Source organism: Bombina bombina, chromosome 7 (genome assembly GCF_027579735.1).
Source record: "Bombina bombina isolate aBomBom1 chromosome 7, aBomBom1.pri, whole genome shotgun sequence".
In the NCBI taxonomy this organism is placed as follows: Eukaryota; Metazoa; Chordata; class Amphibia; order Anura; family Bombinatoridae; genus Bombina; species Bombina bombina.
In genome coordinates, this window is record NC_069505.1 from 418,581,111 (window position 1) to 418,599,426 (window position 18,316).

The window sequence follows — 18,316 nt, forward strand, 5'->3', positions numbered from 1 at the left end:
CCCTCTTTTTTGGGAACTACAAACAGATTTGAGTAAAACCCTTGTCCTTGTTCCAACCGCGGAACTGGATGGATCACTCCCATTAATAAAAGATCTTGTACGCAGCGTAGAAACGCTTCCTTCTTTGTTAGGTTTGTTGACAACCTTGACAGATGAAATCTCCCTCTTGGGGGAGAGGATTTGAAGTCCAGAAGGTATCCCTGAGATATGATCTCTAACGCCCAGGGATCCTGAACATCTCTTGCCCAAGCCTGGGCGAAGAGGGAAAGTCTGCCCCCCACTAGATCCGGTCCCGGATCGGGGGCCCTCAATTCATGCTGTCTTAGGGGCAGCAGCAGGTTTTCTGGCCTGTTTGCCCCTGTTCCAGGACTGGTTAGGTTTCCAGCCTTGTCTGTAGCGAGCAACAGCTCCTTCCTGTTTTGGTGCAGAGGAAGTTGATGCTGCTCCTGCTTTGAAATTACGAAAGGAACGAAAATTGGACTGTCTAGCCTTGGCTTTGGCCTTGTCCTGAGGCAGGGCATGACCTTTACCTCCTGTAATGTCATCAATAATCTCTTTCAAGCCGGGCCCGAATAAGGTCTGCCCTTTGAAAGGAATATTAAGCAATTTAGATTTAGACGTAACATCAGCTGACCAGGATTTTAGCCACAGAGCTCTAAGTGCCTGAATGGCGAATCCTGAAATTTTAGCCGCAAGTTTAGTTAAATGTACTACGGCATCTGAAATAAATGAATTAGCTAACTTAAGGAATTTAAGTTTGTGTGTGATGTCATCTAGTGTGGATGATTGAAGTGTCTCTTCCAGAGACTCAAACCAAAATGCTGCTGCAGCCGTGACAGGCGCAATACATGCAAGAGGTTGCAATATAAACCCTTGTTGAACAAACATTTTCTTAAGGTAACCCTCTAATTTTTTATCCATTGGATCTGAAAAAGCACAGCTATCCTCCACTGGGATAGTGGTACGCTTAGCTAAAGTAGAAACTGCTCCCTCCACCTTAGGGACCATTTGCCATAAGTCCCGTGTGGCGGCGTCTATTGGAAACATTTTTCTGAATATAGGAGGGGGTGAGAAAGGCACACCGGGTCTATCCCACTCCTTAGTAACAATGTCAGTAAGTCTCTTAGGTATAGGAAAAACGTCAGTACTCGTCGGTACCGCAAAATATTTATCCAACCTACACATTTTTTCTGGGATTGCAACTGTGTTACAATCATTCAGAGCCGCTAATACCTCCCCTAGTAACACACGGAGGTTCTCAAGCTTAAATTTAAAATTTGAAATGTCTGAGTCCAGTTTATTTGGATCAGAACCGTCACCCACAGAATGAAGCTCTCCGTCTTCATGTTCTGCAAACTGTGACGCAGTATCAGACATGGCCCTTGCATTATCAGCGCACTCTGTTCTCATCCCAGAGTGATCACGTTTACCTCTTAGTTCTGGTAGTTTAGCCAAAACTTCAGTCATAACAGTAGCCATATCTTGTAATGTGATTTGTAATGGCCGCCCAGATGCACTCGGCGCTACAATATCACGCACCTCCTGAGCGGGAGATGCAGGTACTGACACGTGAGGCGAGTTAGTCGGCATAACTCTCCCCTCGTTGTTTGGTGAAATATGTTCAATTTGTACAGATTGACTATTTTTTAAAGTAGCATCAATACATTTAGTACATAAATTTCTATTGGGCTCCACTTTGGCATTAACACATATAACACAGAGATATTCCTCTGAATCAGACATGTTTAACACACTAGCAAATAAACAGCAACTTGGAAATACTTTTCAAAGTAGTTTACAAATAATATGAAAACGAACTGTGCCTTTAAGAAGCCCAGAAAATATTATAACAGATAAAATAATTAAGTTATAGCATCAATCTTTGTCAGAATATACAGTTTTAGCAAAGGATTGTTCCCCTCAGCAAATGATAACTAACCCAGGCAGCAGAAAAAAATACACAAATAAACGTTTTTTATATCACAGTCAATACAATCAGCACAGCTCTGCTGTATGATTACTTCCCTCAAAAAAGACTCTTGAGATCCCTGAACTCTGTAGAGATGAACCGGATCATGCAGGAAGAAAATGAACCTCTGACTGAGTTTTTCTGATGCATAGTGAAAGCACCAAAATGGCCCCTCCCCCACACACATAACAGTGAGAGAGATCAGTGAACTGCTCTAATTTAAATCAAAACTATTGCCAAGTGGAAATAAAGTGCCCAAAACATTTTTTCACCCAGTACCTCAGAGAAAAAAACGTTTTTACATGCCAGCAAAAAAACGTTTTACCTCAATAATTAATTGTCATTTAAAACCTATTGCAAGTCCCTGCAAAATAGGTTAAGTCTATGTATACAGTTTAAAAGCCAGAGAAGTACCATTTCCCAGAAAAATGAAGTGTAAAATATACATACATGACAGCCTGATATCAGCTACATCTACTGCATTTAAGGCTGAGTTTACATTATAACGGTATGGCAGGATTTTCTCATCAATTCCATGTCAGAAAATAATAAACTGCTACATACCTCTTTGCAGATTAATCTGCCTGCTGTCCCCTGATCTGAAGTTACCTCTCCTCAGATGGCCGAGAAACAGCAATATGATCTTAACTACTCCGGCTAAAATCATAGAAAAACTCAGGTAGATTCTTCTTCAAATTCTACCAGAGAAGGAATAACACACTCCGGTGCTATTATAAAATAACAAACTTTTGATTGAAGATATAAAAACTAAATATATCACCATAGTCCTCTCACACATCCTATCTAGTCGTTGGGTGCAAGAGAATGACTGGAGGTGACGTAGAGGGGAGGAGCTATATAGCAACTCTGCTGGGTGAATCCTCTTGCACTTCCTGTAGGGGAGCAGTTAATATCCCACAAGTAATGATGACCCGTGGACTGATCACACTTAACAGAAGAAATCTCAATCTCGCTGTTTTGAAATAGCAGCAACGGTTGTTACAGCTGCATTCTGTTACTGTTTAAAAGCAATCAATTTGAACCATCAAGTTTTTAAATAACGGATATTTCAAACAAACCGTCATTGATGGTGATATTTAAAATGGCTACTGATATTGGACACAAGAATAACCCTGATGTTTTCTTAATTTAAGATGTCCAGGATATTTTATCAGAAACTCACATTAGGTCACCTGACTTGTAATGAAAGAGAAAGTCAGGCAATCAGTCCAGTCACTGGAGCAAGGAGTGAATCCATTTACATGGGAGACAGACACAGAGTTCAAGCAGTGCAGATTCAGACTGAGTCTTACCTTGCCAGAAGGACAGGAAAATAACAGACTTCACCATGAAGAACTTGAGCACGGGGCTGTACGGGCTGAGCAGTTCCCGCGTGGCGAAGTAAAACAGGAACAGAGCGTAGAGCGCAAGGCTGACCGAGATGTTGTAGATTATGGTCACATACAGATACCCGCTGGCCACGCTGTGATCAAAGAGACATTGCACCATTAGTATATGAAGCAGCTTACAATCATTTAACTCTGCCTGCGAATTTATATTCTTAACCCCTCAAGTGCCAGAGAGTGCAGTCAATGCTCCCTGGCTACCAAAGAAATAAAAAAAAAATCAGAGGTAAAAAAGCACCTATTTTCGTGACTGCATCTAACGGAGAAAGCATTTAAAAATATTTGTACTAAGAAAAATAATTGTTCCTTTTATGCTTGTGAGATGTGTAACTTTCCACTAATGAAACAGGAATTCTGTTTATTAGCCAAAGAGCAACCAGTCCTTAAAGACCAGTTGTTCACTGACACACAGTTCCAGTAGGAGTTTTTCTGTTTTTGCTTGTAAAGGATAGAAATTGTTTAGTGACGTACGTGTAAAGCAACATACATACATCCCTCATCTCTAGGAGAGTATCACCGCAATTACATTACTTACTTGAAATCTCCATCTCTGTACTTCCCAAAGGCCTGAAGTATGACTGTTATCACCGCCATGAGAGGCTTTACCACACAAAACTGAAGGGTTGCCTATAAGGGGAGAGAAAGTATTAATAACCTCAGCCTACACTCTCTATCACTGCCAGAGATGTTTTGTTATCAATTATTTCTAAGGCAACGGCCAAAATTCAGTAGCAATGATTCAGCAGAGGCGCAACTAGGAAATAAACATGTTCACAAACTGAAGCTGCTGATTTCAAAGCCACATTTGGGTGTGGGGGTTCATATATTCAGGAGTCAATGCCAAAAATGGGGGGGGGGGGGGGGGGGAAAGAAATAGAGTAGAATATTCAAACCAGGATTTGGGAGGACATAAGGAGGTTGTCAGTGCTTGAATCAGGTTCAATAAATGTAGTTTAGTCAGTAATAAAACATAATTATGCTTACTAGATAATTTAATTTCCTTTTGTACAAGGAGAGTCCACGGCTTCATTCCTTACTGTTGGGAAATACTGAACCTGGCCACCAAGAGGAGGCAGAGACACCCCAGCCAAAGGCTTAAATACCTCTCCCACTTCCCTCATCCCCCAGTCATTCTGCAGAGGGAACAAGGAACAGTAGGAGAAATATCAGGGTATGAAAGGTGCCAAATGGGCGGGGAAATTAAATGATCTGGTAAGCATAATTTATATTTTCCTTTTTAATACAAAGAGAGTCCACGGCTTCCGTCCTTACTGTTGGGAAACTTATACCCAAGCTCTAGAGGACATTGATTGAATAACAAAAAGAGAGGCGGACCCTAATTTGAGGGCACCACAGCCTGCAAAACCTGTCTCCCGAAGGCCGCTTCAGCTGAAGCAAAAACATCAAACTTGTAAAATTTAGAAAAAGTATGTAAGGAGGACCAGGTGGCCGCCTTACAAATCTGATCCATAGAGGCCTCGTTCTTAAAGGGACAGTCTACCATAGAATTGTTATTGTTTTAAAAGATAGATAATCCCTTTATTACTCATTCCCCAGTTTTGCATAACCAACACAGTTATATTAATATACTTTTTACCTCTGTGATTACCTTGCATCTAGGAACCTTCTTCCAGCCCCCTGATCACATGACTGTGACTGTTTATTATCTATTGTCTTGCAGTTAGCATTGTTTTGTGCTAATTCTTAAATAACCCCCTTTGCCTGAACACAGTGTTATCTATATGGCCCACGTGTACTTTCTGTCTCTTTGTGTTGAAAAGAGATTTAAAAAGCCTGTTATAAGAGGCAGCCCTCAAAGGCTTAGAAATTAGCATATGAGCCTACCTAGGTTTAGTTTAAACTAAGAATACCAAGAGAAAAAAACAAATTTGATGATAAAAGTAAATTGGAAAGTTGATTAAAATTAAAAGTCCTATCTGAATAATGAAAGTTTAATTTATACTAGACTGTCTCTTTAAAGGCCCAAGAGGAAGCCACTGCTCTAGTAGAATGAGCCGTAATTCTCTGAGGAGGTCTATGTCCCGCTGTCTCATAGGCTAAGTGGATAAGACTCCTCAACCAAAAAGGATAAGAAAGTCGAAGAGACCTTCTGGCTCTTACGCTTCCCAGAATATGCCACAAATAAGGAAGAAGCTTCTCTAAAATCCTTAGAAACTTGAAGATAAAATTTCAAGGCACGAACCACGTCCAAATTATGAAGTAAACGTTCCTTCGAGGAGGAAGGATTAGGCCTGTGACGAAAGGCAAAGAATGACTGGGGGATAGGGGAAGTGGGAGAGGTATTTAAGCCTTTGGCTGGGGTGTCTTTGCCTCCTCATGGTGGCCAGGATTAGTATTTCCCAACAGTAAGGAATGAAGCCGTGGACTCTCCTTGTATTAAGAAGGAAATAAGTTATTTTTGTGTGTAGTGAATTTATTACATTTATATACACATATATCTTTTTACTCTAATAGTACAGTATTGTACGTATGTTTGTTTTTATGGTTTTCATTTATTGGGATTTATGTACTACAAAAATCTTGTGTTATTTCCTTCTCTTTTGATATTTTTTTGGTTTTCACAAAGTAACACTTACCTGTTTACAAAAGCGCAGAAATCCAATAGAGTATGTTTTCCCCCATAGGCAGCAGGTGCCGTACATACAGCTAGACCTGAAGAAGAGCAGAGATTTGCCGACATTACAATACTTGTCTTTTACTGCTGAGATTTGAGTTGGTCACTATTCATGTACCTATGTGCCTATTAAAGTGAGTGAAATGTTCACACTTTGATTACGAATTAACACTTTAAACATACCCCAATGGCAGTCTGTAGATGGACTTGCTTAAACAAACATATATGATTTGTAAAATGGAAAATGTGATCTTTAAGGGGCACTTAAAGCTACATAGTTTCCCTGAAGTACACAGAGCTAAATTACTTTTGATTTGCTCATAGGGGTCAGCAATACATAAAATTAATCTGTTTGCTAATTGCTGTCACAAATAGAACATTATTTGTTGCATTCTGATACATTTTACACATTTGCAAAAAAAAAAAAGCTGCTATATTTGATGATTTTTTTAATTTAAATAATTTTATTTTCCCCTTTCATGGGCATAGAAAAAAAAACATTTAAAAAAATTATAGTTCAGGCACATCAATTAAATGTCCACAACAACACACCTTGAGTAGTAAGCTATGCAGTATAGGAGACTAGTATCAATATTCTCTAGCAGTGGATAACAATGCTCTGACCATTAGGTGGCGCTGTTAAACATGTATAAAACTGCCCATAAGTGACATAATAAAGAAACTTATAGTCCACTCCTCAGTACCAGGGAAGATATTTGCAATCCAGTAAATATTAGAGCATGTTAAAAAATAAAGCAAATAAATAAATGTAGCACTCATATTCCAGCATGTCCTTTCTTTCTCTGTAAAGTGGCAGCATATAAATATTTTTTTCCTTTACTTTTAACCCTTATCTGAGCGGGTTTTTAGTGAAGTGGCAGCAATATATGAAAAAAACAGAAGCCGTTTAACAGGAGAACATGCTGAAATGTTATGCTTTCTGCACTATAATGTTTTTCTTAACTGGGAGTACTGAGGAAATCGTGTAGTGTCTAGCTTTGCAGTAGGGGCTTAAATTTAATTTTATATCAGTGTGCCGTTTAAAAGGGATTTATGCCATTTTCTATGTTTTGGGAAGCAATTTAACAAGTTAATTTTCAAAGCACTTTATTTTTCCCAGTTGTTTACTTTCAATGTTTAAAATTGTAATAAACATGTTTAGTTTATACCAGATTTGTGTAGAAATTGTGTTGATTTTTCAAAACTTTAAATGTACAGAATATCAGCCCCTGTTATCGGCCTGAAAGGCAGTCAATAATCGGTATCGGCCCTGAAAAAACAATATCGGTCTATTCCTAATATGTATATGCTTATATACATATATATTTATGTGTCAATATGTGTATATACAGTACACACATAAATATGAATGTATATATTCATATATATTTTAAATTTGCTGCCCAACTTACCCCTTGCTCTACGCAAGGTTCTTTGCCGTGTCTCACGGCATCAGAATGTGTCTCAAATTGGAGCTTATTGAAGTGCACTCTCATGAGGTGGTGTTTGTATTGTGCTTAACTTGCAATACCAGCGCAAATTTGCGTGTGCTGGTATTACTGAGTGGAGCGCAAATATGGTGTGCACAAAAGCGCAATTGTGTGCTCCACTTGTAATCTAGGCCTAAGTGTTTTATATGTCTCTTTTAAAAAACAAAATTTATGCTTACCTGATAAATTTCTCTCTTTCCAGGCATGGAGAGTCCACAATTCATTCCAATTGCTAGTGGGATATTCACTCCTGGCCAGCAGGAGGAGGCAAAGAGCACCCCAGCAAAGCTCTTAGGTGTCACTTCCCTTACCCATAACCCCCAGTTCGTCGGCCGAAGGGAAATGGAAATAGAAGATAACAAAAAGGTATAGAGGTGCCTGAGGTTTGTACAAAAAAACTGTCTTCTTAAATTTAAATAAGTGCGGGTTGTGGACTCTCCATGCCCGGAAAGAAAATAATTTATCAGGTAAGCATACATTTTCTTTTCTTTCCAATGGCATGGAGAGTCAATGATTCATTCCAATTACTAGTGGGAACCAATACCAAAGCTAGAGGACACAGAATGAAAGGGAGGGAGAACAAGACAGGCGGACCTAAACCAAAGGCACCACTGCATGAAAAACTTTTCACCCAAAGGAAGCCTCAGCCGAGGCAAAAGTATCAAATTAGTAGAATTTGGAAAAAAGTATGAAGAAGACCATATGGCCGCCTTGCAAATTTGCTCCACAGAAGCTTCATTTTTGGAAGCCCAGGAAGAGGAGACAGCCCTAGTGGAATGAGCCATAATTCTCTCAGGAGGCTGTTGTCCAGCAGTCTCGTAAGCTAAACGAAAAACACTTCTCAACCAGAGAGGAAAAGTGGTAGAAGTGGCTTTCTGACCATTACTAACTACGAACAGGCTAGAAGTCTGACGAAAATCTTTAGTTGCTTGAAGGTAAAATTTAGATCATGCACGGCATCCAAGTTATGCAAAAGACGTTCCATCTGGGAAGAAGGATTGGGACAAAAAGAAGGGACAACAATTTCCTGATTAATATTGCGATCCGAAACTACCTTAGGAAGAAACCCCATCTTAGTACGGAGGACCGCCTTATCAGCAGGAAAAAAAAGATAAGGGGAATCACACTGCAGAGCCGAAAGTTTAAAAACTCTGCGAGCAGAAGAAATAGCAAGAAGAAACAAAACCTTCCAAGATAGAATTTTAATATCAACAGAATGCATTGGGTCAAACAGAGCCTGCTGCAAAACTTTAAGAATAAGGTTAAGGCTCCATGGAGGAGCAGCAGGTTTAAACACAGGCCTGATTCTGACCAAGGCCTGAACAAAAGATTGAAAATCTGGCAGATCGGCCAAACGTTTGTGCAAAAGAATAGACAATGCAGAAATCTGACCCTTCAGAGTACTAACTGACTAACCCTTCCCCAGACCCTCCTGAAGAAAGGCCAAAATTTGAGGAACCCGTACTCTGCTCCAAGAGAAACCCTTTGAATCACACCAATAAAGGTATTTACGCCATACCTTATGGTAAATTCTGCGAGTAACAGACTTACAAGCCTGAAGCATTGTATCAATGAAATGGAACCGCCAGAGCGTCTATCAGATCGGCTTAAGGATCTCTTGACTTTGAACCGTATCTTGGAAGCTTGGCGTTTTGACGAGACACCATCAGATCCAACTCCAGATATCTTTGAGAATACCTCTGGATGGAGAGCCCACTCCCCGGGATGAAAGGTCTGTGCTCAGAAAATCCGCCTCCCAGTTGTCCACTCCTGAAATGTGGATGGCAGATAGGAGACAATCGTGAGCCTCCGCCCACTGTAGAATGCGTGTCACCTCCTTCATTGCTAACAAGCTCAGAGTTCCTCCCTGGTGGTTGATGTAAGCCACCGAGGTAATGTTGTCCGATTGGAATCTGATAAACTGGACCAAGGCTAATTGAGGCCAAACTGTCAAGGCATTGAATATTGCTCTCAATTCTAAGATGTTTATTGGAAGAGAAGACGTCTCCCGAGTCCACAGGCCCTGAGCTTTTAAGGAGTCCCAAACTGCTCTCCAGCCTAACGTCCATGGTCACAATCACCCAGGAAGGTCTCAGGAAGCATGTGCCATGAGACAGATGGTCCTGTGAAATCCACCACGAGAGACAGACAGTCTCTTGTTAAGGGATCCAGATCTCTGCGAGATATCTGAGTGGTCTCCGTTCCATTGACTGAGCATGCATAGCTGCAGAGGTCTCAGATGGAACCGAGCAAAAGGAATTATGTCCATGGAAGCTACCATCAGACCAATCACCTCCATGCATTGGGCCACTGATGGATGAACAGAAGACTGGAGAGAGAGGCACAAAGCCAGAAGTTTGGATTCTCTGACATCCGTCAGAATTTTTTTCATGGATAGAGAATCTATAAATTGTTCCCAATAAACAAACCCTTGTATCTGGTACTAGGGAACTCTTTTCCAGATTCACTTTCCACCCGTAGGAACGTAGAATAGACAACAACATCTTGGTATGAGATCTTGATAGTTGAAAAGATGACGCTTGAACCAAGATGCCGTCCAGGTAAGGCGCCACCACTATTCCCTGAGATCTGACCACTGCCAAAGGAGCCCCCAGAACCTTTGTGAAGATTCTAGGAGCCGTATCAAGGCCAAAAGGAAGGGCAACAAACTGGAAGTGCTTGTCCAGGAAGGCAAACCTCAGAAACTGGTAATGATGCCTTTGAATGGTAACATGAAGATACGCATACTTCAGCTCTATAGTCGTCATGAACTGACCCTCTTGGACCAAGGGAAGAATGAAACGAATGGTTTCCATTTTGAAGGACGGAACCCTGAAGAATTTGTTGAGACACTTTAGGTCTAAAATGGGACGGAAAGTTCCCTCTTTTTGGGAACCACAAAGAGATTTGAATAGAATCCTTGACCCTGTTCTTCTATGGGAACTGGAACAATCACCCACGGGGAAGATAGGTTCTTTATGCAGTTTAAGAAGACCTCTCTCTTTACCTGGTTTGCAGATAACCTGGATAGGATAAATCTGCCCCTGGGAGGACAAGTCTTTAATCCTATCCTGTAACCCTGGGATACGGCCCAAGGGTCTGGGACATCGTGTATCCAAGCCTGCTGAAAAAAAAGAAAGCCTGCCCCCCACCTAATCCAAGACTGAATCGGGGGCAGCCCCTTCATGCTGATTTAGAGTCAGAGGAAGGCTTCTTGGCTTGCTTCCCCTTATTCTAAGGCTGACTGGACCTCCAAGAAGACTTGGATTGTTCCAGCTTGGAAGAGGAGGAGGAAGACTTCTGTCCCTTAAAGTTACGAAAGGAACGAAAATTAGAATTCTGGCGACCCCTAAGCCAATTCTTTTTATCCTGGGGCAGAAAAGCTCCCTTTCCATCTGTAATTTCAAAAATGATTTCAGCCATACCAGGACCAAATGAGGTCTTGCCCTTATAAGGCAAAGACAGAAGTTTGGATTTGGATGTGACATCTGCAGACCAAGATTTCAACCACAGAGCTCTGCGAGCTAGAACAGTGAAGCCAGAAATCTTGGCTCCCAGTCTAAGCACTTGCCTGTTGGCATCACAAATAAAAGTATTGGCCAGTTTGAGAGCCCTGATCCTGTCCTGAATCTCCACTATAGTAAGTCTCTTCTGAAATCAAATCAGATAAGTCATCACACCAATAAGATGCTGCCTCCGCAACTGTAGCAATACTAGCAACTGGTTGCCACTGTAATCCCTGATGAATGTACATATTTTTAAAAAAAGCCTCAAGCTTTTTATCCATGGAATCCTTGAAAGAACAACTATCCTCAATAGGAATAGTAGTTCTCTTGGCAAGAGTAGAGTAGCTCCCTCTACCTTGGGCACTGTGCGCCACGAGTCACCAAGAGTCAGCAACAGGAATGTTTTGTTTTTTTTTTAAAACAGGGGACGGGGAAAAAGGAATCCCTGGTTTATCCCATTCCTGAGCTATGATATCTGACATACGGTCTGGAACTGGACACACTACCACAGATTAAGGTACATCATATACTCTTAAATTAACTGGACTTTTTTGGATTCTCAGCGACAGACGAGTCAGAGTCTTCCAAAGTAGCAATGACCTCCTTTAAAAGTAATCAGAGGTGTTCTAGTTTAAATCTAAATATAACCTCCTCTGAATCTGCAGAATTGGTCACTACAGTTTCAGAATCGGAGATCTCGCCCTCAGAAGCCACTGAGGTATCATCTTCATCAGAGAGACTAACGCAGCCTTAGCGGAGTCAGAACCCTTACTAACAGAAATATTTTTAGATTTCCTCTTTCGCTTACCAGCAACCGGAAAGGCTGGTAAAGCTGCAGAAACAGCAGACGTTATCTGAACAGCAAAATCTCCTGGTAAATAAACACCCCCAGGAGGATGTTGAGTGGAACCACAGGGCACAGCATGTGAAACAGCATGAGACGTTTGAGGAGAAAGATGAGGCATGGCATCATTATCTTGAGAGACAGACTCAGAAGGGGAGATTGTCTCTAAACTGGTAAGTTTCATCTAGACACGTGGAACAAAATTGCACAGGAGGCACAATCTGAGCCTCTAAGCAAAGTAAACATTTTTCAAAATTAACTGTTAAATTCTGATCTGAGTCCATAATAGAAAACATTTAATTCCCACAGTAAAGGAAAACAAAATAAAGATAAAAAAAAATTAAAATAAGAGGTCAATACAGTTTCTGTAAGGCAGAGTAAATTTACTCTTACACTTCCACAATACTTATGTTAGAAACAATCACCTCTATATCCTCAGGAGACTTACCAAACCGGACCAGGAGTACCCACTAGGAATTTGACATAAATCAACACCATATGTCTTAGACGATTCTAGCAGTTTGATACCCTAACCGATCACTTCTTATGGACTTCAGACTCTGCCCACAAGAAGTACGCAGCTCCGCTCTTCAAGCCGATATTAAACATGAAGGCAGAAGAGCGGAGGGTCATGTGAGCGCAATAGAAAAAGAAACTGCGCCACAAGTCTAAAGCGCGCGCTTCTAAGCGCTCTGATAAAACACCAAGTCCCCCCAAATGAAAAGTCTGTCTGATCTATAGATAGAGCTGTATATAATTAGCTCTGAAGCAGGAATTAATAAAATTCCACCGTAACATCCAGCCACTCTCAGATGCCTCAATGTAAGGGGCAAAACATTAACCCCTTCTGCTCCTGAATAAAGCTTACACGCTGCTAAAGTGCCTGCATTAAATACTGCCCAAAATTAAATTCCTAAATACAGGAATATATTGTCCCATCTAATGATCCAATGAGGATTAACCTCTAGAGTGCTGCCCTTCAGTACCTAGAAGGTAAAAGCACTTACCTGTGGTTCCAGCTGCAGGACAGGAACAGCTTCTTAGGTGTGACTGATTCACCCACATCTGTCAGGGACCTGTAGACAGAGAAAAAAACAGAATAACCAACTCTGGTTTTCTATATAAGGGGTAGCATAAAAAGTTAGAAATAAAGCAAGTACCACCTCGCCGCCTTCTAACTGCCACCATTACTCTTACTAAAGAGGATTACATGGACACAGAATAGCCCCAAATCCTTGCTTGCAGGGAAAAGTACCCATTAAAGGATAAAATATCTTTGGACACCATCTTCGCACATCTTCCCTTGACAGAGGCAAAGAAAATGACTGGGGGCTATGGGTAAGGGAAGTGACACTTAAAGGGACACTAAACCCAACTTTTTTCTTTCATGATTCAGATAGAACAGGCAATTTTAATCAACTTTCTAATTTACTTTAATTATCAATTTTTCTTCGCACTTTTGCCATCTTTATTTGAAAAAGCAGGAACATAAGCTTAGAAGCAGGCCCAATTTTGGTTCAGCACCTGGGTAGCGCTTCCTGATTGCTGGCTACATTTAGCCACCAATCAGCAAGCGCTACCCAGCTTCTGAACCAAAAATGGGACGGCTTCTAAGCTTTAAATTCCTGCTTTTTCAAATGAAGATACCAAGAGAACAAAGAAAAAGTGAAAATAGGAGTAAATTATAATTAATTGTTTAAAATTACTGCTCTATCTGAATCATGAAAGAAAAAAATTGGGTTTAGTGTCACTTTAACAGCTCTGCTGGGGTGCTCTTTGCCTCCTCCTGCTGGCCAGGAGTAAATATCTCACTAGTAATTGGAATGAATCGTGGACTCTCCATGCCATAGGAAAGAAATATATATATTTTTCAGAATAGAATATGTTGAAAATGTTAGATTATTTCTAAACACCTACAATCCATTCATCTGAAACCAATGAAATGCTTTAATTATATGCAGTTAATGACAACATATACATTGTTATTGGGTATAGTAATTTTTTCCTAAAATTTTAATTATCATAAAAAATGATTGTTCAAATAAAACAACCTCTATGTACTCACTCAATGGTCTTCCCTCGGATCTCTGACATAATGTTGCTCTCCCCACCTAGATATTCGTAGCAGAGGCTTAAGAAATTGTAGATAACAAAAGCTGCAAAGTTAAAAAGATACAGAGTGATGAGAGTGCAACCTCCTTAATGTGCCCCAGGTATCAAACCCCAAAGGACGTCAACCGCCTGTGAATACTCTCAGCCATGTAGGTGATCTAACAGGAATATAAGTGGAGTGGGCTCCGGTCTACAGTTACTTGGTGGGAGCAGTTATTTTTGTTACACAACCCAGTGACCATGGAGAATTAGGGAAAGCAAGACATAGGAGCCCCCCCCAGATCACTCATAAGCTCTAGACATCTCTTCTTGGAGCCTAAAAAGCCCTTGTGCACTTACCCTCATAGCAGTCCCGCACAGTGTCAAAATAGACATAGTACTGGTCATTGGTGAAGAAGAGGAGGCTAAGCCAGGAGTCGAAGGCATATATAGGGACGATAAAAAGGATCCGCACAATGTGACGCTGCTCATTGGGGCAGCTGTAGGAGCGCAGGTGCATGTAAATCTAGAGAGAACACAGGATATGGGATTTCACAAACAAGACATAAAAAATATTATATAAAACAAGTACAATCAATGTAACTATCCAATCGGTTTGCCTCTGCACAGTTGTTTTTCACCAGGACAGAAGAGATGATAAATAAGTAAATAAATAAAAAAAAACATTTCTTTATTTTGGACCTGACTGTGGTCATAAGAACACCGCTCGCTGCTTTATATAGGGCTGTGTAGTAAGAAAAAATGAGAGCTGTAATCCCCACGCAACTGACAGGACTCTATATCTCGTCTACAGCAAGGAAATATTTAACCCTTTTTTATTGCATTTTCTACAAAATGGCACATATACAACCCAGCATGGACCCTACATACCCAGATTCTAACACATGATTTTCTATGGTGATAAAAGTGGATAGTGCTGTGACAGGATTCACTATTTTTTAGTTTAACCACAGTGCCAGCATCCTATGAAGTGATCTAATTTCTTTGTTTTCTTCTTTAAAACATGTCATTAGAGAGTTTGTGTGTCCTCCTTGCGCAAGGCCATGCAAATCTTCTCTGTATGGTTCCAATTACACATATGTGCTGCTGTTGTCCCTTTAATTCCAGAGAAATAAAAGACAGAAAGAATTATAGACTTGTTCCCTGTACACTACAAGTGAATACAGAACTGTACAAGTACAGTACAGTTTTTCTTTCTGTTTTCAGTACACTGGGGAGTTAAGCATCTAAAAGGGTTTAGTTTGCGGGTACACATTGTGTTGTGTGGTTATTTTATACGGTTTATAATGCTGTGTAGCAATCATAGCTTTAAATATAATGCATTATGCTACTTGCATCAATTTTGAGACTTCCAATCGACTTACATTATATACAGGGGTTCAATTTCACATTTTTTTCTTCCAAAGAACAACACACACACATATATATATATACACATACACTAGTTGATAAGTCTGTGTTGTAAATACAAACCCCCTAAGCTACAAAAAATAAAAAATAGAAATACAGAAAAAGATATGTTTGGTGCAAAAACAACACTGCACATCACCAAAAGAACACCATACCCACAGTGAAACATGGTGGTGGCAGCATCATGCTTTGGGACTGTTTTTCTTCAGCTGGAACTGGGGCCTTATTCAAGGTAGAGGGAATTATGAACAGTTCCAAATACCAGTCAATATTGGCACAAAACCTTCAGGCTTCTGCTAGAAAGCTGAACATGAAGAGGAACTTCATCTTTCAGCATGACAACGACCCAAAGCATACATCCAAATCAACAAAGGAAAGGCTTCACCAGAAGAAGATTAAAGTTTTGGAATGGCCCAACCATAGCCCAGACCTGAATCCAATCGAAAATCTGTGGGGTGATCTGAAGAGGGCTGTGCAAAGGATATGTGATATATATATCACAGAAACCTGCCATTTTAACAGGGGTGTGTAAATTTTTTATATCCACTGTGTATATATATATATATATATATATATATATATATATATATATATATATATATACATATACATATACATACAGGGAGTGCAGAATTATTAGGCAAGTTGTATTTTTGAGGATTAATTTTATTATTGAACAACAACCATGTTCTCAATGAACCCAAAAAACTCATTAATATCAAAGCTGAATAGTTTTGGAAGTAGTTTTTAGTTTGTTTTTAGTTATAGCTATTTTAGGGGGATATCTGTGTCTGCAGGTGACTATTACTGTGCATAATTATTAGGCAACTTAACAAAAAACAAATATATACCCATTTCAATTATTTATTTTTACCAGTGAAACCAATATAACATCTCAACATTCACAAATATACATTTCTGACATTCAAAAACAAAACAAAAACAAATCAGTGACCAATATAGCCACCTTTCTTTGCAAGGACACTCAAAAGCCTGCCATCCATGGATTCTGTCAAGTGTTTTGATCTATTCACCATCAACATTGCGTGCAGCAGCAACCACAGCCTCCCAGACACTGTTCAGAGAGGTGTACTGTTTTCCCTCCTTGTAAATCTCACATTTGATGATGGACCACAGGTTCTCAATGGGGTTCAGATCAGGTGAACAAGGAGGCCATGTCATTAGATTTTCTTCTTTTTTACCCTTTCTTGCCAGCCACGCTGTGGAGTACTTGGACGCGTGTGATGGAGCATTGTCCTGCATGAAAATCATGTTTTTCTTGAAGGATGCAGACTTCTTCCTGTACCACTGCTTGAAGAAGGTGTCTTCCAGAAACTGGCAGTAGGACTGGGAGTTGAGCTTGACTCCATCCTCAACCCGAAAAGGCCCCACAAGCTCATCTTTGATGATACCAGCCCAAACCAGTACTCCACCTCCACCTTGCTGGCATCTGAGTCGCACTGGAGCTCTCTGCCCTTTACCAATCCAGCCACGGGCCCATCCATCTGGCCCATCAAGACTCACTCTCATTTCATCAGTCCATAAAACCTTAGAAAAATCAGTCTTGAGATATTTCTTGGCCCAGTCTTGACGTTTCAGCTTGTGTGTCTTGTTCAGTGGTGGTCGTCTTTCAGCCTTTCTTACCTTGGCCATGTCTGAGTATTGCACACCTTGTGCTTTTTGTTGCAGCTCTGAAATATGGCCAAACTGGTGGCAAGTGGCATCTTGGCAGCTGCACGCTTGACTTTTCTCAGTTCATGGGCAGTTATTTTGCGCCTTGGTTTTTCCACACGCTTCTTGCGACCCTGTTGACTATTTTGAATGAAACGCTTGATTGTTCGATGATCACGCTTCAGAAGCTTTGCAATTTTAAGAGTGCTGCATCCCTCTGTAAGATATCTCACTATTTTTTACTTTTCTGAGCCTGTCAAGTCCTTCTTTTGACCCATTTTGCCAAAGGAAAGGAAGTTGCCTAATAATTATGCACACCTGATATAGGGTGTTGATGTCATTAGACCACACCCCTTCTCATTACAGAGATGCACATCACCTAATATGCTTAATTGGTAGTAGGCTTTCGAGCCTATACAGCTTGGAGTAAGACAACATGCATAAAGAGGATCATGTGGTCAAAATACTCATTTGCCTAATAATTCTGCACTCCCTGTATATATATATATATATATATATATATATATATATATATATATATATATATACACATACATATATATATATATATATATACACACACACACACAAATACACACACACACATACATACAATATAAAAAGTATACACACCCCTGTTAAAATGTCAGGTTTCTGTGATGTAAAAAACTGAGACAAAGATAAATCATTTCAGAACTTTTCCCACCTTTAATGTGACCTATAAACTGTAGAACTCAATTGAAAAACAAACTGAAATCTTTTATGTGGAGGGAAGAAAACAAACAAACAAAAAAACTAAAATAATGTGGTTGCATAAGTGTGCATGTAGCTGTGTTCAGAATTAAGCAATCACGTTCAAAATCATGTTAAATAGGAGTCAGTACACACCTGCCATAATTTAAAGTGCCTCTGATTAACCCCAAATAAAGTTCAGCTGCTCTAGTTGGTCTTTCCTGAAATTTTCTTAGTCGCATCCCACAGCAAAAGCCATGGTCCGCAGAGAGCTTCTAAAGCATCAGAGGGATCTCATTGTTAAAATATATCAGTCAGGAGAAGGGTACAAAAGAATTTCCAAGGCATTAGATATACCATGTAACACAGTGAAGACAGCCATCATCAAGTGGAGAAAATATGGCACAACAGTGACATTACCAAGAACTGGACGTCCCTCCAAAATTTAAGGATAAATGAGAAGAAAACTGGTCTGGGAGGCTACCAAGAGGCCTACAGCAACATTAAAGGAGCTGCAGGAATATCTGGCAATTACTGGCTG

The 18,316-nt window shown here is 40.2% G+C and overlaps 1 protein-coding gene and 1 pseudogene across 5 annotated transcripts in view; both read right to left on the reverse strand.

Annotated features, from left to right (window-relative positions):
* TMEM184B (transmembrane protein 184B) overlaps positions 1-18,316 on the reverse strand; it is a 122,864-nt gene that overhangs the window by 33,300 nt on the left and 71,248 nt on the right. For all 5 annotated transcript variants that reach the window (XM_053721260.1, XM_053721259.1, XM_053721261.1 and 2 more), the window contains 5 exons: positions 14,302-14,467; positions 13,916-14,006; positions 5,973-6,048; positions 3,911-4,002; positions 3,283-3,452 (listed from right to left, as the gene is read on the reverse strand). In XM_053721260.1, coding sequence (XP_053577235.1) covers positions 3,283-3,452; positions 3,911-4,002; positions 5,973-6,048; positions 13,916-14,006; positions 14,302-14,467 — 595 coding nt within the window. The remainder of the gene's footprint in view (positions 1-3,282; positions 3,453-3,910; positions 4,003-5,972; positions 6,049-13,915; positions 14,007-14,301; positions 14,468-18,316) is intronic.
* LOC128637111 (uncharacterized) lies at positions 14,960-15,058 on the reverse strand (annotated as a pseudogene).